Below are 22,234 nucleotides of genomic sequence, written 5' to 3'. Positions count from 1 at the left end.
AAAGACAACGAAATTATTGGAAAAAACATATTAGAAATGCAATAAATTTATGATAGATATGAAAATGATTGGGTGATAAAAAAGATTATGGATTTGCGTTGGTGCTGACAATGAAGATTCATCGAGTATGCAATAATAGCAACGATTTTATGTGAATAATTTTATAAATTTGTTGTCGAAAATTTTTGGATGAAAAAAAAATGAGCGATGAAAAAGTGTCGTCAACCGATTATCATTTTGGTCGATCGGTGTTGTCGAGTAACGAAAACACACATTGAATTTAAAAACGGAGAGACGACAGTGAGACACAGCGGGGACAGGGTTAATATACCGTAAAGCGTAAATTCTCACACTCAAAAACAAAACGGTATACATTAAAATAAAGTACACCGAGATAATCATATAAACTCGTTCAATTTATTAAGTGAAGAGGTAACAACACTTGTACGCTTGCATTGGCGTTTGTTAAAATTGCGAGTTCAACAATAAATTATACATTATATTCAAGTGTTGTTGGTTTTTTTTTCATCTTCTTCAAGTGAAAGATTATTATACGCAACATTATCTTCATCATCATCATCATCATCAGGCATCGTTGATTATAATTGTTGCGATTCACATCTATATTTCATCTTTTTTTTTACAACAAGTGCATCAGATCATTTCGTACCAACTGAATGGCGAGTATCGTACACTCTCGTCGACAATTATTTCATTTGAATTTTTATAGCGAACAACAAATCACAATAAGTACAGTACTCTCTATGTAGCTGAGGTATATGCTATGCCAGTGCCCATACTATGTATATTTACTTTGCTGCACACACCTAGTGTGTATGGGAATAGTATTGCAATGGGTCAACATTTTGGAGATTGCGAAGTTTTGGAGAAGAATTGGAGATTGCGACATCTAATGATCGGGTAAAGTTTGATGTCTGAAGTGCAGCCTGTGAAAAAAATTTCAAGTTTCTTCCAAAAGTGATATCTTATGTCTAACACAGAAAAAAATGTGTTTTTGGTTTTTTTTTGGCGCGAAATTAGTGAAAATGTGAATTTTTGTATGAAAAGCATGCAATCGAAAGATTCATCGACCACCGTACGGAAAAGTTCGTCTTACTGGCGTAAGACTCTTTATTTTCTATTAATGTATGATCTTCGATCCGGTCCGACGAAAGAAATTGTGTGCGCAAAAATGAAACTTGAAAGAGGCGCGCACTCGCGCACCTATGCATATTAACGCATCATTGAATAAATAGACTAAAACGGATATTCGATTTACGATTCATATCAAATCATCGGACCCAATAAAACACACTCATACAGTACACATTGTTCGCGTACACACATACTGCATTTTCGCATATTATTTCGCGAACCATGCACCGATGGAACGTTAATTAATTTGAAGAAAAAGCTAGAGAAGAAGAAAAAATTAGTGTGTGTTTGCATGCGTTGAAACAAGAAGAAATATAATATTGAATAGAAAGGCGAATGCAATCAAATGCAAAAGAGCGAAGACGAAAATGAAACATACACACACAGAGACTGTTTAAGCAAAATAGTGTGCTTTATATATGTTTAACCAAATGGGTTTGATGATGCCTATTAATGGTTGTTTTTTTTCCTTTCGTTCCATGAATTGGCAAGCAAATGAGGCATTTGTCACAATATACACACTTCATCGATCGATGAATGGCGAAGACAACGACCACGATGAAAACATATCAATCGCCAAACAACAACAACATCATCATAGAGCGGCTGATGAAGCGCATAAAGTAAACGCACACACACTCTATTGATAAAAGAAACAATATAAAAATTGATTATAATCATTAAATGTGTCTACCATACGTACATTCACGTTATGCCGACCACAAATTTACTCACAAAATGAGCGGACGAGCGCACTCTCGGTCTCTTTATTCATTTCGATGAGTTGTGAGAGCAGAAGACGTAATAGCTAAGCAAATAGGAAATTTCACTATAATAAAGTCGAATTAAACTCGTTATGACGGCGAGTTCTCTCTCTCTCTCTCTCTCTCGCTCTCTCTCTCTTTTCGCTTGGTATTATTTGTTTTTATTTTTCTTTTCAAAATACCGACCAATATTGATTGGTTTTGTGTGTGTTGCTACGCATGTCTTTCTCGCTTAATCGGGTCCGCTATTGTTTCTAACTGAATTGGTAGCTGAATTTCAATTTTATTTGCTTCATTTGACAAAGAAAGATGATTACTTTTCAAATAAAGCGAAATTACGATCGCGCGCTTCAATTACAACACATCGACATTTTTCTGGTTGGGAACATGAAAATTGAATGTGACATCATCACAAAATTTACAAACAAAAACAAAACAAAAAATCACACTGAATGCGATTGTCAAGGATGCTTGCCATTGAACAATTGAGTACCAAGGTGATAGTCAATCGTGGAAAATAAAAGATGTGTTTGTGTTTTTCTGGGTGCCCATTGTTTTACCGAGAAAGAGAACGAAAAAAGCCATCGATCGTGAACATCGTATCAATGGCATTAATCAAATTCCTTGCCATCGCGAGCCGCATTGAGCCAAACGTCACGTTTCCAATGAATGAGAACCAAAGACAATCGGTTATGGTAGCATTTAATTTCTCGAATTGCAGAGTAAATAAATACCGTGAAGTTGACCTATTGTAAATCACGCGACGCCACACAGCGGAAGCAAAATAAACCGCAAAAAAACCAAACACACACACAACACACAAACAATGGCAATAAATTTAAATCTTGATCTCTTAAGACGAATAACAAAAACAGAAACCAAACAAACAACGATGACTTAAGATGAGACAAAATAAGTTCAAGTCAAATAAAAAGCAAAAAAATTGCTCATATTCGCATTGGAGTGAGTTGCGTCGCATTGAAATCTTTTGTTTGACGACGATGACGATGATTCTTGGATGCAAGTTAACTTTGTGAATAAGCGTTCAATCGAGTAAAACAAATACACTAAGTGTGCGCTTGCGCTTTTAACATTTTCATAGTCGTTTCCTTCTTCCTGATCACGCAGTCGCGTACAATTCGTCAAATCTCTAATGATGATCGTTTCGATATCAGTTAGTAACTTGTCGTTGTTGTCGCCGATGCAGCCGTTCACCATATGTGGGATTTATCAATACGCACACATATTGTATGTGCGTGTATGGAAAGAAATATGTCGCCATTTTCCACGAACGAATTTGTTTGTTTTAAAAACAACATCTCATCGAAAAGAATGTGTTGAATGCGGAAAAAAATGACATCAAAACACACGATGTTTGCCATTATTTCTGCTCCATATTTGTATGAATGAGTGCTCTAATGTTGTTGGCCGTTTTTTTTTTGTTCCCTTGTATTTTATAGCACCGAAACCATTTAAATGGTATATATGGTGCGAGCGTTCACGTTTATGCTACATCATAGCGGCAGACAGAGAGTGTGAATTGAAATTGTTGCGGCTAATCACAATCGACCAACAGTGCAAACCTCATCGTGCACACATTTGCCAACATGCGAAACTTTTTACTCTGGCAATGGATGCCCAAATACCATGATATATCGTTTGTCTAAACTGGCATCGATTGAAAACAACAAATGGCAAAGCAAACGTAAAACCAAAGACAAAACGACAATGTATGGTACTCTTTTTTTTGGGTTGTTGCTGTTGTTTGTGGGTCTATTCTAAGACGATGTTGCAATCGCAAATATTGTTGTTTGTTTCAGCATTTTATGTGCCAAACATGAGTGGATTTTTTTCCATCGACCACACACAAACACACATGCATATACATTCTGGGCCAAAAACTCTCGTTTGCCTCTCTAAATTTGGCTAAGAAAAAAAAAAACAACCGTTTGGATTGTGTATATTTGCCAAAACTCGAATTGTATCACGAATTTGTGTTATCGTACGATTAGCTGAGGAAAATTGGTCGCCCCAATTTTGTTCGTGTCGCTCCGTATAAATATTAAGGTTTATGTCTTTTATTTCACATTTGAAAGGTGAAAATTTTCCAATCGCGACATTTTCGAATCAATCGTTGTTTTTTTTCTTCTTTTTCATTCGGTCGCCGAGAGCGAGCGTTAATAGAGTTGAAAAATTGGATGCAAACATCGCATGCGTACACACATAATTGCTTTTTATTATTCATTTATTGAGGGACTAATAAACAAGCTTCAGTTATTTTGTTCCTCGTTGCTCTCTCTCTCTCTCTCTCGATTTTAATTTTATTAATGATTAAAATCCGATACGAATTTTTCACACAAATGAAACTTATACTTCAATAAAACATTCGATTTAATTGCGCACACACTAATTCACATATCGGCGAAAGAATGTGGAGCGACTGTTGAAAATTTCCCATCGAGATATATTTTCGATTATCATTGAATTTCCTAGCGGCAAGTAACAAATGTGCGCCACCGTGCGCACACTCGCAAATCGCGACAAATAAAAGCAAAGTCATTGCAGTTTGAAAACATTGTTGATTGGACCGAATGAAGAATTTAAGAGCAATAAAGAAAAAAAACACAGCACAACAAACGAAAACAAACAACTCTTGAAATGGAAGAGATCTTTTGTGGTGTACGGACGACAACAAGTAGCAAGCACAGCTTTTGATAGTAATTATTCATGTACTTAATGTAGCCATTTTTTTTAAACGTGTTCACCGATTAATGCGATTTGAAAATTATGCGCGAATAACTATTATTCTCCCATAACCACTTAAACTGCCGTCGTCTTAGTTGAATAGCTCTGCCATCACAACAGCCTCACAATGTTCACACAGATTATGTGATTATGATTATCGAACAACATTGCATTTTCTTTTTCGTCTTTCATTTTGTACTTTTTTCTCTCTTTATTATTACCAATCGGAATCAGCTGTAAGCACTGACCCATAATTTAAGCCACAAATAGAGATAGAGCATGCACAGAACGGTGCCATTGCATATGGCGAACTAACTTCTATGCGATACAGACGATGAAAGAATAAATGATGGCCGACGAGTGGGCATAAATATATCAACTTTATATCGTGAGTGAAATTATGGCACATGGGAACAGAACACACACATACCGCACACCGATCTCATTTGCATCTTTTTCTTTTGATCATCGCATTTTGTTACATACATGATCTCATCGTATACACCAGAAAGAAAATATAGATCGAAAAAAAGAGTCATCGGTATTTTTTTTGTGTAAAATCATCTATTTTCAAGATATTAATTTAAATAAATGACAGGTATTTCAAAGGAAATACAAAAAAAGAATGGAATTATCGTTTGCATTACACTTGGGGTCAAAAGTTTATATACTCCGTCGTAAAAAGGGGAGAAAATTTTATGCCACCCACAAGATCCAAGTGAATTTTGGCACGTCGATTGTATGTTTCAACCCACGCTTCAACCAGAATAAACTCGCAACATTTTGTCCGATCCTGGATGTATTCGAACTTTTGACCCTCATTGTAAATAATCGAATCTGTATCGCCCGCTTTCGTCGACTATGTCGATCGATTTGTATGGAATATGTTTATAATATTGATCTGTCATCGAAACGTTGTATTTGGATCGATAATCGTGTGCCATTTGTATTTTCTTTTGTACAACGTTTCACTCCATTTTCAATTATGACTATTTAGTTACTGATAATTCCTTTTATGTAAGTCAAAAAAGTAACAGAGAAGAAAACAGAGAGCTGCTTTTTTGAAAAAAAAAAGAGAGAAGCATTTTATTGAAAATAATTATATCGCGCGCCCTCACTATTCGATTTTTCCTGGTTTGTCGAATGCAAGCATAGAGACAGATGGAGAAATGAGAAACAATCATCGATCGACAAAAATGATAATCGATTCGTCGTGTGGAGTGTGTAAGCACTGTTAGTGCGGCGATATTTGCACGCACGTCAGCCAATTGCATTGAATATACCATACTATCAATAATAATAAAGTTTCGATCGAAATGATATTTCGATACATATGGCGCACATAAATACATCCCATAAATAAACTTGTAGATAAGTGTACCGAAAAAGAAGAAAAAAAAAGCTACCGCAACAACAACAACAGCAAAAAAAAGTATAAATTTCAATTAAATAGTTATTCTTTTCAAATAATGGAAAGCTGATGAGTGGTTCACGTAGAGAGCGTGCTGCTTGCACAGCAAAACGCACATGTTCACCACGGAGACTTACGCGCTTTTGCAGTCGCATTTGACATTATATTGAATTGCGTAACATATTCACTCAAAAATTGTAGCATTTACTCGCACGCATATGGAAGTCGGAAGAAATATATCGAACGAAATGAGTTTGCCGCACTCTCACTATCTTTTATAGTAAATTCACATTTGGTATAAATTGATGAAATTCATGGCTTTATTATTATTATTATTCATTGCATATGAGGCTTTTTTTATCGGTTTTGGCCTGTGGTGTATGCGTGTGTGTGTAAATCAATTGCATTTTTCGATTTGTTAAAATAAATGCGGCGAAAATTGGTTGTGTGTTTTTTTTAACGTCCATTCGGTGTAAATTTATGGGCAATTATCAAAATGTATGCACCGGAGTCTCTGTCTCACTCCTTCTATTTCTCTTTCTCTCTCGGGATGTGAGTGTGTGTAACAATAAGTGCGACAATGTTGCATACCACAAAGAAGTCGGCAAAAGAAGACGTAAAATAATGAAATCGATGCGAAAAAAAGAGTCGCATTTGAAAGCGTCGCGATGAACGAGACGGAATCACACATTCAAACAAATTGGCGGAAATAATGGCAGCAATTGCCATAGCAAGAAAAAAAATCATTTTGTTATTTTAGCAAACACGAATCGCGATGCAAGCCCAACGATCGTGTTGATTTGATATTTTTTTTTTCCTTTTCTATTCAGTGCAACAATAATCGAGTATAACAACAGCAGCAGCCGTGGTAACAGCAGCATATAAAAATGGACCAATCGACCGCTATTACAGCATTATTATTTTGTTTGAACGTTTCGAATTTTCCGTTGGAATAGTAGAAATTGCTCGATTATTGTTCGCATTTGGCATTTAGAATTAAATTCAATCTAAAAAATTTACATGGTCCGCATTGCGATAAAGTCAAAAAACCGGTGCTATTTCCATGTGCGCGTACCACCAAGACAGAGCGCTTGTTTGTACGCGCGCGCTCACTCGCTCACGTGTGTGTGTAAAGAGCACAAAATGAGCCTACCGACCAGCAGACCGATCGATTGATCGCATACACACACTCGCACATCAGCTACATGCGCTCATATACGGCAGAGACAATGGCAATTTTTGCATTTGTACAAATAAATCGAATGCAAACTGAAAACTTTAGACGAAAATCGGACCGTTCAAGACCGACAAGCACCAACAACAATAAACAACAACAAGAAAAAAAAATGATTAAGGCTGCCGAAACAAAAGAAGTAAAATGTGCAGAGAACAGAAAGAGAGCGAAAAAAATGGTGCACAAATCAAAATGATTGGCTGCTAAATCGACTAGCCGATATATGCTTTGTTTTTTTTTTCAGCCTCTTGAGCGCAAAATTCACTTTCCATCGCACAGACCTAGTTTTGTTGTTGTTGGCTTTATGCCACCTGATATATACATATTTAATAATAGAACCTTATCCAACATGTTGCATTGAAATTCCAATAACTGGTCAACGATCATCAAACATTTGGTGTGTGTATGTATTTTTTGCTAATTAAAATAATTTCAGTCGCTTCAAATTCCAATCATTCAAAACATTCAGCCGAAACAAGCAACAAACTGTAGCGAAACATTCTATGTGGTTACAACGCCGTCTTTTATTGTATATGCTTACAGTTATTTAATCGCATGATTTTCTCTGTGGCACATGGTGTTGTTGCTTTTTTTTACACAAATTCAACATTCAAATATGCAACGGCTATGTTATTTCTAATCTATTACTTTTGCTCGCCCTTTTCGACATTTAATTCAATCATTTTATGCAAGTTTTGCTACAGTTTTTGCTGCAGTCGACATTTGTTTTGTTGGATTTATTTCCGAATTTTTCGGTTTATTACTTTTTTCCCGGTTGGTTTTCGTTTGAGTTCATGCTGGTTTTGGCGCTGTTGCAATGCACAGCATTTCATTTATAATTAGGTGATATGATCTAATGCCGTCGAAATTTCTGTTCATTATATATCGCTTTGGCACCAAACGGCGATAAATCCATACTTTCTTCATTGAACTGGCAGTGCACGCCTAAGATCACAGTGAGCGCATTCGAATTAAAGTTCAATAATTATTAATCCATAGAAAGTCCAATTCTCATGTGGAAAAAAGTTTAGATAGTTCAGCAGATTAGGGTACATTTAGAAATAGGTAAGAATAATAAGTCAACTTCATCCAAACCAGCTCTGATCTATGAATGATTTTTTAAGGATTAAAAAATATAGCCACAAAAATTTATTCTCACTCTGAAGTCTGAATGTTACACTTAAGCCTTTTCAAATCACTCAAGTATTCGATCGCCATTTTTCTTCGCGGAAAAATCTATTCAACCATGAATACTAGTTTCAAAAATTCATTCCGGTAAGGTTTTTGTTCTACTTTTTTTTGGTACTTGATACAATGAGATTTTGGAAAGTGAAGACCTTTTTTGTTATGCACTTTTCAAATTAAATCTTCAAGTTTTCTCTGATTACTCTCTTCCGATTTGCGCGATTTACACCCCCGCCCACTTGAACTTCAGAAAATCATTGGTTCACAACATACTTTCTTTCATATGGTCCCAGTGGTACCACTAGCTCGAAAATAACGTAGAATTGCTCCGAAAATGTGTATGTTGAGTTCATGAATGAAGAGTCGATGTTTGAGTATTAAAATGTTGTTGATATGATTACAAATGGCGCTATGTTTTTTATTTGTGTTTCTCGTAAAAGTAAAAGTCTTCTTAAATTGAATAATACCAAAGACGCACCGAAAACGAGGTCAATAAATAACTCAAACTAAATTGGATGCTCATAAAAGTGTCTCTTAATTGATGGAAAAAAAATCCACTAAATTCATGGTGATATCGTTAAAATGCCAAAGATGTTGAGCTTTTAAGTGTTCTGCCACAGTGTGTTAAAGAAAAGAAACGTTAATGAAACTGTGAATTATGGGTTGTATTTTGCGATAAGAGTAAATCAAAAAATCGAGATTCACCGTGAACAAGAAGTAAAATAGACAAACGAACCAACGAATGAAATAAAAAAAAGGCGACCAACATGCATAAAACTGAAAATGACGTAAAATGAAATTGGTTATTACGACAACATGACAGGCAATAATGGTGATCACGTACAACGTTATCCACTTCATCAATCGGTTTTTCTACAATAATCAAATACAATCAATTTTCAAATTATTTGCATTACCATTATGAGCTAATCGAAAAAGAAAAGGAATGAATAAAGCGCACACAAAAAAAAATCGCGATCGATCCGACCAACCGACCGACTTCCATTCGAAATAATATAATATTCGGCCGATCAATGTCGTCGATACAAAAGAAACGATGAAGAGAAAAAAAAAATTATGTTTAAAATGGCAGCACAATGATGACAACAAAACAGAAGAAAATAAATAATAATAAAAGTGTATTTCGGGTACATGGAACAGCTACAGAAGTCGCACACACGGCGCGTGAATTAAATATATAAAAATACAAAGAGAGAATGTGGAATACAGAGAACGCGAGATTCCAAATTGAATGAATGAATCAATGAATGAATGGACCAGAGATTTTGAATAGAGAGAGAGAGCGAGAGCGAGTGTTTGCAAAGAAAAAGTGATCGGTGAGAAAAACGTCACACAGATCAAAAAGAAAGAAATGTGTGTATGGAGCATTGAAGATCGTTTATTCGGGTGCATGTTATTTCGGCATACATGCTTATGCGGTTTGCTGTTGATATATGTAGATATCGAAATGATCAACGAGCGCGCCCTCCCTCCGAATCCAATTGTACGCGATTCGAATGAACGAACCAAGTGAACGAGCTCTTGCAAGTCTATTAATATGACTTGTTGATATCATAACACGTAACTGCATAATGCTTGCTTGCCTGCCCGACTCTCTTGTGTTATAATAAAAACGTGCAAATTTTTCGATATATATTATTCTTGTTTTCGAGGCCCCATTTCTTGTTTTCCTTCTGGAAATATACCAAAGTATGTAGTATGTGCACATTAAACGCTGTGCTCACATAATCAAGATCTATACTTTTGATATATATTTCAACATTTTTTTTATTCGTTGTTGAATAGAAACAATGGTGTGCGCGCACACACTCACTATCCAAATGATCGCACTCTCAATTGCTGCCGCTGCTTTTCCCTTCAGTTTTCGATTCTTTTTTTTTGTGCATCGGTTTCAATTGATAGAAATGTGTGCATTGAATAGGCTCCTAAATCAATTGTTTTCAACTCTCGAAATTCGTCTAATTCAATTATAACCCAACGAATATCGGAGTTTTTGTCTTTACAATTGCTCGTTTTTCTTCTTTTTCGTCGACTGTATTTTTATATTCATAATTGCACATGGGGAGTTCGAAAAATTCATGATATCGAACCGTCGCATTACATGTAAATACAAAATTTTTATACAAAACTTTGTACTTTTTTCATGTGCTTCAATTGTTGGCGTTGTTATTAATTTTCTCTCTCTTTCTCATTTGCTTATTTTTTTGTGTTAAATTTGAATTCTAAGCATGCCAGCTGCATTAAATCTCCGCGCGAATAAGATGTTCGCTCAAAGGAAAAAAAAAACATAACAACACAAAAGTAACAAAGCTCCATGCAAAACTTTGCGGAAGATTTTTTTCTGTTATGTCTTTAAAGTCACATAATTTATTTCGTGATGGAATTAGATCTCTCGCCAATCCGAAGAGAACGATGGAGCAAAAGAAAGAGCAAGCAAGACGGGAAGAGAGAATGCAAATAAAAACTGGTGATCGCCTCAAATGGCGATCGGCAGTTTTTAAACGACTGAAATGAGCCAAGACAATTTGTTTTAAAGATATATCTATAAAGAGTGGAATTGTTGTTGAATGTGGTTTAGTTGGTTTTCGGTTCAATTTCGATGCGTATGCGAAATGAGTTATTATGCAAACAAAACAATATTATTATTTTTCTTCGATTATAATCAGATAACGTTCGATTTGCGAGCTTGAGCGAGCGTGTGCGCCCATTCGCACACAGCCCATACATGCATATCGAATCGTATTGGCAATCATAGAACATCTACTGGACTTGGTTTGTCATAAAAACAAATGGTAAAGGAGCGAGAGCGAGCGTTGAAACTTGTATTTTTCAGCCCACAAATATCGTTATGCTGGCGTCAATTTTTCCAAACGCTGCTTTAAACCGAAAAACAATAGCGAAAATTATTTTTACAATGCATTTTATTTTGATTTTGTATGTGAGATTTTTTTTTTCGTATTCCTTCGTTTCTTATTTGCTTTGATTCTGTTCAATTTGAAACACTCTTGGTGTGCCAATGTGCCAATTCTGTGTGCGCTGAGCTTTGTTCGACCCCGATTTTATTTTTTGTTGTTGTTGTTCGATCGACGCAGAGGAGAAAAAAAAGCACACGAATTTTCGGCTCTTCGAGCCCGATGAACTATGTGATAATGTAATTCCATTATTTTTCTGTTTGCATTTCATTCATATTATTATTATTATTCATAATAATCCAAGGTTTTTTCCGCCATTTTTTTGATGTTGAAATTCGATTCGAATTTTATTCTTTTAATTTCGATTTAATTTATAATTTTCGACTTTTAAATTGATTCAATTCGTTCGCTTTGTTTCTAAATTCGTTGAATTCAATTGTTTTAATTTCGATTTTTTTTAAGTTTGTTGTGCATTATTGACAATTGATTTCTATCGGGGTTTCTTCGATATGATTCAGCTGAATTTCAATGCGTTGTTGATTACGATCGCAAATGTTGAAATTGCATTGAGATGAAATCGATATGAATTCGATTTAATGGAAATAAATGATTGGAAACAAATCGTTCAATGACTACTATTATCGATTACCAATGTAAATTATGATAATGAATGTAACGTATCGATTTCGCATTGCCTTCACACTCAAAGTCTGCTGCACTGTGACCGAACAACAAAATTGCATAAGATAATAACAGACAAATAGAAATCAATTCACAATTAGCAACAGATAGAAATAGAAACAAAAAAAAACATTGCGAATTTAATATCGATTTTATCGCCCGTTTCTTGCAAAATTATTGCGGATATTATATGTATGATCGAAAAGTGTGTAACTATAAACGCGTTTACGATGAATATAAAAAAAAAACCGAAAACCACGCGTTCTCCTTCTTTTGATTCTGTTCCTATTTGAAACGATTCACGTAATAGAAAAAGAGAGTGACAGAAGCAGATAGAGAAAGAGAGTGAGAGGAAAATATTACGTGAAATGTGATGAAAATCGAGAAAAGAGGCACTAGATTCTAGGAAATAGAACGAGAAGTAAGACAATGGAAGAGCCGTGTGACAGAGAAAATGATAGAACGGAAAAGACATCGACCACAAAATGCAAGAGAGGATAGATGGAGTAAGAGAGAAGAAGAGAAAAAAGGTAGATATTGCTAGACGTGTGCAAAATAGTAAAAGCAACAAAAAAAAACCTCGTGAACGCTGTATAATTCTAAAAGTGCGATCGAATTTGATTGCATTTAATCTATGTGTAATATGCATATAAATTGAACTGACTAAGTGCAGCATTCAAGGTCGTTTGTGCATTGTGTATGCATTTTTTTCGTTTATTCCATTCGCATTTACTGTATACAATGTTTCCAGTCTGAGTAAATGATCTTTTCCGATCTGGGTATTGTTCTGTGTGTATTTTTTTCATTCACTGTTGCTATTTGCCCGTCTTTTTTTATCTATCAAATATCTTGTCTTGGTCTGAGCGTGTACGGTGTCGCAATGGAGTATGCGGCAAACAATAATAATACCTACGCAATAAATCAATTTTTTTAATTATATTATACACAGGTTACAATTACAATCAATAAATACCCAAAATGCAGGCAAATAAATATATGCCGAACTCCAAGACAGAGACGAACAAGAAAAAAAAATGAAATTAGCATTCACCAAAGCCGTTACAAATCAAATTCGAGTGGTATTGTGTTTGGGCACAATTTTTTTTTTGTTCATTCTGTAAATGTGCCCGATATATTGTTTGCGGGTTGTTGGTATAATTTGTCGTGCGCGTGTTGTGCATGACATTAAAAGTGAGAGACAGGGCAATATCGAACGGACCCAATGAGAGAAGACAACAAACATTTTTTTTTGTTTATAAAACAAATAGTGAAAGGGGAGCCAGAAGCCCAAAAACGCAACAATGTTTTTTTTTTCTTTTAAATTCAAATTATCTCTCTAATTTTGGTGCGAAACGAGTTCACCGCAACATACAAATGACATACACTTTTGATGCAGTCACTCATATACATACATACGATTCTGCTGTACACAGTGCATTTCGAATATTGGTTTTTCTTACTCATGCATTTCTAGATATATATCTCTAGTACGTTTTGTTTAGCAAATATGCATTTTTTTTGTTCGTTGTTTGTTTGCTCTCCTTCAATTGAAATTAAATAACATAATACCTGCACATATGGTTCTTTTTTTACTCATGTGTGTGAATTACCATTGATTATTGTAATTTTGCATTTGGGATGTCGTACAGTATACACATATCACTATTTTGAAAACAACAACAGCCAAGAAGACAATAAAAATCACAAAAGAAATCACATTTTGTGGTTTTTTCGTTGATATGGAATCAATTCTTTGTAGAATCTATCTATCTTTTTTTTTTGTTGAATTACCAAAAGATTTTAAACGTTCAACGCGAATGCTATTAGCAAACAAAAGACCGAATCAGAAATTTAGATGTAAAATGGCACCAAAATGAATGTAAAAACAAAAATCCATATGAAACTCATTACAATTTCAATGCTTCACAAAGATCCTTGAAATAATCTGTATGAATCAACTAAAAAAAAAAACGATGACCGGAAGCAAATTTTTGGATGAAGAAACTAATCATACATGAAAGTGATTTGATTTAAAGAGTTAAGAAGGGAAAATAATGTGTAATTTAAAATGAGTGTGAAAAGGCTCTTTTTTCAATGTATTGAAACACCAAGTTCACAACGAGTACAATGTATCTCTCTTCACTCCATTTTATATCGAAATTTTTAATAGGCGTGATTATTGTTTTGTGAAAAGAGAAAAAAAAAAAGTGAATCAAAAAAGATGTAGTCATTTAAAACTTCCGAAGGCAATAATTATATACTACTACTAATGCCAATAATAATCATCAAAGCCAATATGGATTTCATTAAAAATCATAATAATGATAAACAACGATCGAAATTCAATCGATACTGGCCACCATCATCAAGTGGTCAATTTGTGTTTTTTGCTTTTGTTCCGATTTGGCTAGAGGTGTTCGCTTATAATTTGCATTAATCTTACCTGATGCGTAAATTTCCATTGCGTTGAATTTGAGCGTTTCGTGTGGATGGTGATTTCGTGCCGGTGCCATTGTTTAGCTGTGATAATTGACTAGCGCTGGTTCGTGGCAATCTCGGTGATGGATTGCCCGATGTGCCCGGTCGAACTGGTGGCGTGCAGACCACAAATACACTACTATGAAATGCACAAAACCATACACACACAAACAAACCGATGGCCATTAAGGCCTTCATCTTTGCTTAAGCAAAGGCGCGCGAAACACTATTTCCCGATATCGCCCCGGCGAATTTTCAATTTATTTGATTATTTATTGGATGTCGATTATTACGACGATTTGTTTAATCTGGGTGCTTTGTTTGCTTTGTTTAGCTCTCAAGCTATGTTCTTTTTTCGTTTCTCTCTTTTTACTGTTTTTTTTTTCTTCTTTCAATTCAGTTGATATTTACGAATCGTTTTTTTTTGTGTGTCTTTTTGTCGTTGTGTTATTGCTATTAATTTATATTTCGATTTGTACGCGTTTATTTTCGAAATAGTTACGTTTTTGATTATTTCGATGGATGTTTCTTAAACTCTCTCGATCGACAATGTCTGTGTTTTTTTTATTGGAATTACGAACAGGAAACCTTCACTTTCACACCTCTTGAAACGTTATAATGATTTACTCTCGTTTTTTTCCCGCTGTCACTCCCTCTCTTTCCGTCGTTCCCGTACGTCGCTATATTTTCCACACTGGACCACACACTCTTTTGATTTGACTCTGTTGTCTTTTGTTCGTTTTGTCATGCAATTAATTTCGATTTATACGTGTCTTGCTTTGAGAGTTGTTTGTTTATTTGTCGCGTGAGCTGTTTTAAAAATGAAAAAAAAAATTCAATAGAGTTAGTAAATTTTTGTTTATTAATTTTACGAAATATGTAAACGTGCGACGAGCGTATTTGCAATGTCAATGAAAAAAAAATGAAAAGAAAAAATCCTTCCATTTCGATGTGACTTCCACTTTATTTTGACCATTTTCGAACTATAAATTGTGTGCTGTAACAAGCAATTTGACCTAAGCAAATTGTTCAGATAAACATGCGACAAAAAAGCACGTAAAATGATCCAATGAAAATCAAACAAAACAAACAATTTACCGAGATGATATCATTTGCTCTGTTTTGTGTTAACATACAACCAGTTTGAAGCGTTTTTTGGTTACAAAAATGATTAATTATTGATATATCCTACACAGAAAGCGCCAATTGGCTGTGTCAACAGCATCACAAGTGCATCTGTCAAGGTAATATGTTGATGTTTTGTATACAAAGTTTTGACGTTTAATAGACGCTGCGCACAGTATTTGATGATGTGAATTATGGTTTCATTCAATTTTATGACATGGGTCGCGTCAAATCAAATCAAATATGATTTCATCAAAAAATTAACTTTGATGGGGCGCATCAAATGCAATGCCAATGCTCATTTGCTTTCATGTCCTTCGAAATAAATTAATCGAAACATAACATTTTAATTGTGTTAGCATATCTTCTAATCGATAATTTTGGGTCAAATTTTCTTTCCTTCGGTCGCTCCCACCTTTTTTTAAAAATTAATTGCAATTGTTGTTTTTTTTTTAATTTTTGTGATACCAAAGAGTACATAAATTTACAGTACATCGATTGACACTGAATCTGACCGAATCGAAGCCGGGAAGATCAGGTGTCGATCAGAGTTCAATCGGTCTTGGTTGTTTAGCGGCATCAATCGAACTTGAGAACACTAATGAAACTTATGGTCATTGATTGTTGTTTAAAAACTATAATTTCCATGGCAAACATTTCGTTTTTATAACAAAACAATGATGCTTTAATACAACGTCGTTTGTGTCGTTGTCAATGGTTATCTCGAACTTGAAACCAGATCGCATTTTTGTCCGAAATCGCAAACATCAATATACAAATAAATAATTGGACCCAAAATTAGTGACTGTCATTAAAATTACAAAAACAAAGCGACATTAAATTATCTGCTTTAGTATGTGTTTTTTTTTTTTCTCTTTATTTTACTCCCCTTTCGATGGACGGTATTAAAAATTGTCGTTATTTATGACATGATGACTGACATTTGGCGTCCAGTGGCATCGAGAAAGAGTGAGAGAAAGACAAGTATTGAAATCCATAAATATGCACACACACACACACATGCACCGAATCGACACACCGAATCGAAGAGGAGAGCGACGGTAATTTGGTTGGTCAACCAGTTCGCGTGTAGTACGTGTCGAAAATTGGGGCTAAATATTCATTAATGCGATACATGGCCTATGCTAAAATAATGATATCAGCATTGAGCTCTCGTTTTTTTCTCTCTTTTCTCGTTTAACTCTTTAAGTGTAGTTACGACGCGGCTATCTATTTAATGTCGTTCGTTCTCCTTCTCTGATTTTTTTTGTATCTGTCTCTATCTTCGTTTTGTTTGGAAAATTTTGCACGTTAAAAGCGACACCGTGTTGATTATTATTTATATTGTTTCCGATGAAAATCATTCGATGACTCAATGGGATTCAAACATTCGTTAAGCTTTCACAGATGCATCATCACCATGATCTTCTTTTGTTTATGGCTGGCAAAATGTTCACTTAACACTATTAAATACTCTCTTCATAAATCAAAAATGGTGAAATTTGTTTGGTTTTTTTTTTCTTCAGCGTTGATTGTTTGTTTGTCTTGATCGGCCTACCGAGCATTCAGTGAATATAATCGCAATGAAATCGGGTTTTATTAGTAACAACAAAACCGAAATTAGTAGCGCGATTATTATTATAATTGGTTTGAATGGGTAACGATCATGCCAGACAAAATGGTGACAACAACCATTTTTCTCGGGCATAACAAAAAGGAATAAAAATTCACGAATACCATAAAATTCTATCAATTTATTACCGCTTGTAACACATTTTTATTGCACATCATCACATTTGAATGCGACAATGAATGAAGGGAGAGAGAGAGAGAGAAGACGGGCGAGAAGAGAAAAATATACACAACGAAATCATAAAGCAAACGAGTTCGGATGCTTTTCGGTCGATGCTTTTTTCATCGTCGTCGTCGTTGCTGTTGCCGTTGCCGTTGTGGAATTGTGAAGACACAAATTCGGCATTGTGCAGAGATTTATGAATGTAAATCTTGTTTTTGTTTTTTTCTTTCTGCTTCAGTTCATTTCATTTAGTCAACGATAGAGTTTTTCCATCTCGGTCAGCATGATTTTAATCCCGAACCATCGAACTGATTTATCAAAACAATAAAAAACAACAACTCACTGAATAATAATAATTTTGTGAGATGGTAAATTAACACGCTCTGTGGTATACGCACACGAAACACAACCGACAAACTCTAAAGCCTTGATTTCGGTTTATTACAACCTGAACGAACTGGTCACTGATGTGTAATTGTTTACCTGTTCGCCTTTCTACGATTCACCCAATTTTTTTTTCTTGATATTTCACATTGATTTCGTCTTCTCACAAAGAACTTTGATGGCTAAAGGTTTTTATTGTTGTAAAAATGTTTTTATTTCGATTGATCGATTGCCGCCGCTTTTTTTTTAGCCAAAAAATGATAAGACAGTTTCTATCTCTTTCTTTTACTCGCTCACTCTTTCGCTCGATTTGATTTTCGAGATTAATCGAATCGCCCCATAATATAGTCAGTGTCACAAAAGCGAATAAAAAATGATGTCTCATGCGATTTTGTCTATGTTGAAATATTAACGCGAATGTGATCGAGCCAATACTGACCTCTGAACTATACACACTGGTGTACAACCACTTAAAATTCATAATAATATATTTTCATTATATTTTGTTTCACTTTATAATTTCAAAGCTTATCGATCTCCATTAATATATAAATCGTATTCATAAATTTAATTAGATTTTCAGATCTGAATGTCAGGTTATGTGGTGAACGACAAATCTCTCCCCGTGCTGTGCGAAGTAATCGAAACATCGAATGAACGAAAAAAAAGCGTTCAGACTCGAAATATAATTCGATTACGAGGGCATCAGGCAAAGCGCATTCACACACACACAATTCATGGGATGCGCGCCGCACATTTTTCATCAGCTTGAGAGAAGCAAATAATGCCGATTCAACAATAGCCAAGCAAACAATGTAACAAGTTAAGAAGAAGTAGAAATATTTGGTGTATATAACAATTTTTTTTGATGTGATGCGCGAACGGACGCGCATCATATGTCTTGCTCAAGTGATTTTGTCAATAATTTATTGGTGTTTTGTTGAAATTTCAGCCGAAAAATCAAATTACGTAATATAAATACAAACGTACATAACATAAACACGAAGAAGCCAAGCACAACAAAAAAAAATTATTATTATTATTATTACTGACAGTAGTTTTTGTCTAGTTTGAACGATAACAGGTCAAACGAGTAAATTATTACCACAACGATAAAAAAAAAACAAACAAACAAAAAAGTCCTTATCGAAAATTTAACATCGACAATGACAAACAGCAGCAGAAGAAAAAAACAATCCTGATTCTATGCGATTATGTAATTGAATTTTATAGAAAAATTGTTGCATTGATCAACATTGATGCGGGTCTGGACAGAAAATGAGAGATTGACGTGCATTTTACAAATACGATCGAGATGTCAAGCGGCAATCAAGTCGGCACTGATTGACTTTGGCTAAAATGGTAGCAGAAGGTCATGTGTGGCTCTCGTTGATGCTTGACTTTTCGCGAAAATTCAGTTTGACATCGATTCGATTGCGTGATCCAAAAGAGCCGCACAAACCACATCCACTGAACTACACAAGAAACAATTGCACAGCGTTTGCACCAGTTGCGCACTTAGATGACATTTTTAACCCGATTCAAATAAAATGCCAGGAAAAAACCACACAGAAAAGCGCCAGTCTTTTTGTTTTTTGTTCTTTGCAATGTGCACAACAAATGTAAAATTGCAATTTACAAAAGAGACCACCATGTCAAGACATTCAGTTTAATATTCGCAATTCAAACCAAATGGACAGTTCGAACTTTGTGGTTTTCAATTCTGTTTTGCATTTCATTCGATTCGCTACTGACTTTTGAACAGGAAATTTTAAAGTTACATTTGGAAAACTAGAAATTTTAAGATGAGATGTACACATTTGAAATTGAAAATGTGAAGAAATTCTGAATTGGAAAATTAGAAATTTAATTTGGATAAATACTCGAATTTAAATTTGGATAAATACTCGCAAAAGGTCGCAATTTGTTATGGTACAAAATACAATTGAATTTACAAAGTTGCAAGCAAACGAAAAAGCAATTTTTTCACAAACAAAAACACATTTTGCAATTGCGCATATAAAAACGCTCGTTAAAAGCGACGAACCTCGTGTCTAATCAAGTAAATATGTCCGTCCCTTTGACCCTCGCCCCTGATGCAATTCCATTTCAAAACGAAACTGTTGCGACAAGAACGAAGAGCCGCGATAGAGAAGGAGTCGGAGAAAGCGAGAGAGAGAGAGAAACACATCATTAATGAAAACATTCAGCCAATTGATTAAATAACAATTAGCCATGATGTTTGTGCCATTTCTGCGGTGTACACATATAAAACTGATAATATAATGTATCAGATGTCACAAGTTGTATAAATTACAATTAATATGATTTATGTATGTAAATATATGGGCATGCTTGCTTGTCTTATTTGTTGCTATGTGATCGAGGCGAGAGTGCGCGTCGCGCAAGCAGGGATTACGCGCGCGCTAGCTAAGCATATATTGCCATTATCCATTTCGATCGATTACAAAATGTGAATTATAATCGAAATGATCTGTCTGTGTATATGCGTCTGTCTCTCTGTTGAAATGTGTGTCTTGAAAATCGAAAATTGAAAAAAAAAAATTGGTTCATAACGAAATGCGATTATGATAAAAAAATATATATCATTGACTCGAAGACAACGACACAAAACTAATGAAGAAGAGTCACTTGAGTTGCTTCCTTAGCGGTACGATTAACTGTTACAAATCAAAAACGCCAACCAATCGATTAATACGCAATCAAACTGATCATTATGTTATAATATTACACCAGAAACTGATTTGAACACCAAACAACCGACACGCGAAAAAAAAATGAAAGAAGAGACGAAAATTGAATTCGATTTATCTTGTCGGCAGTTATGAGCTCAAGACTTCAATTTATTATAGTTTGGATGCTCTCGATTTGGGTTTTTTTTGCGCGTTTTATTCACTTGGTAACTTCTTGACGACTCAACTTGAGACTGAAATCATACTTGACCATTTATTGAATTCATTTAAACTGGCTGATTTTACACAATCCCAAATCCGGCCCATAATATAATCAAATTCGTGTTCAAACAGTTTATATTTAAATAATATACTATCAATGATGGTCGGGAAAAAAATACACAAACAAAAACACACACACGCGCGCGATGAAAATGACCATTGTTGAATATTCAATAAAACAAAGCCCATTAGGCAATTCACTGTTCGCACATATTAAGTGATAGTCGATATATATTTTCCGTATTTTGTGTGTGACGATTCTTACTTGATTATTCGATTGTCATTACAGAGACAATTTGGAAGAGTTGCGATCGCAACTCTGGTTCTCACAAATGGCAAACGCCAACTAACAGACACGATTTGTTGTGCTCGCTTGGGGATAGATCAGCGATAAAATGTTCCGTACTTTTTTTTCATCTTTCTTGTATCTCAAAAACGGAAATAACAACAAAAAAATGATTTGTTTTGGAATTTTAACGTTTTGTTGTCATTTTTTGGGATCTTTGTATTTCCAAAGGAACGAAATTGACAGCGCAGAATCAAAATTATAATAGCTGGATCGATGAGATGAACAAAGATCAGACGATATGATCGAAAAGGTGGATCTCGACTAAATTTATTATTGAATAATTGACGATGATCGTGAGAAGTGAAGAGAGAGAGAGAGAGAGAGAGAGGGAGCATGAGATCAACACGAAAATACGCCGAAAAATCCACAAAAAATATTGTTGTGCGGTAAGTATTTTTTTTTGTTTTGATTTCATCGTTTTTTAGAACTTGTGATAACAGCAGACTGATCAAGTCGAAACATCAAGAGATGGATAGCGGATTTAGAATAATAAATTGTTGATTCACACCATTTAACTATTATATAAATTGGTCGGGTAGACACACAAATCGAAAATTGAAATATGACGGTGTTGGTTTTATGTGAAAAAATATTTCTTTATGAACTAAAATTAAAACAAAATATGGCTCGTATGGAAATGAGAACATGTGTTCGAAACCAGAACTCTTTAACTCTTTATTTTATGTATGAACTCTTGATTTCATTCAATCGTTCAGTATAGTAAACATAGAGCAAGGCCAACACGATGAATGTATCAAGAAAATATAATTGCGAATAACGAATTCATGGAGAGTCTCACCGCGTCTGAGACGAATAAAAAAATGAGCATAAAACAGAACTACCGAAACAGTCGTGATTCAGCGATCGAATAGTTCGACTTAAAATTAGGATGTGAAATATCGTCGAATTAAGTGGCTAATTGTATCGCGGACGAGAGAGGCTAAAATGGGCATGAAGTTAAATGAAATGATGCTTCATCGGTGGTTTCATCGTGCACACAGTTTCAAAATTAGTCTATAA

General features: G+C 34.8%; 1 protein-coding gene across 3 annotated transcripts in view; it reads right to left on the bottom strand.

Moving 5' to 3' along the window:
* Positions 1-22,234, bottom strand: part of LOC116345843 — a 75,653-nt gene that overhangs the window by 41,991 nt on the left and 11,428 nt on the right. For 2 of the 3 annotated variants that reach the window (XM_031775553.1, XM_031775554.1), the window contains exon 2: positions 14,552-15,396. In XM_031775553.1, the coding sequence (XP_031631413.1) occupies positions 14,552-14,784 (233 nt within the window). In that variant the 5' untranslated portion in view covers positions 14,785-15,396. Of the gene's footprint in view, positions 1-14,551; positions 15,397-15,684; positions 15,765-22,234 lie in introns of those variants that run through there. The other variant, XM_031775555.1, reaches the window with a different exon arrangement.

This window comes from Contarinia nasturtii, unplaced genomic scaffold, assembly GCF_009176525.2.
Source record: "Contarinia nasturtii isolate CC-2019 unplaced genomic scaffold, AAFC_CNas_1.1 Cnas_scaffold_1371, whole genome shotgun sequence".
NCBI classification, from domain to species: domain Eukaryota; kingdom Metazoa; phylum Arthropoda; class Insecta; order Diptera; family Cecidomyiidae; genus Contarinia; species Contarinia nasturtii.
The sequence above is the reverse complement of the archived record's forward strand: the minus strand, read 5'-3'. Positions and strand labels throughout refer to the sequence as shown.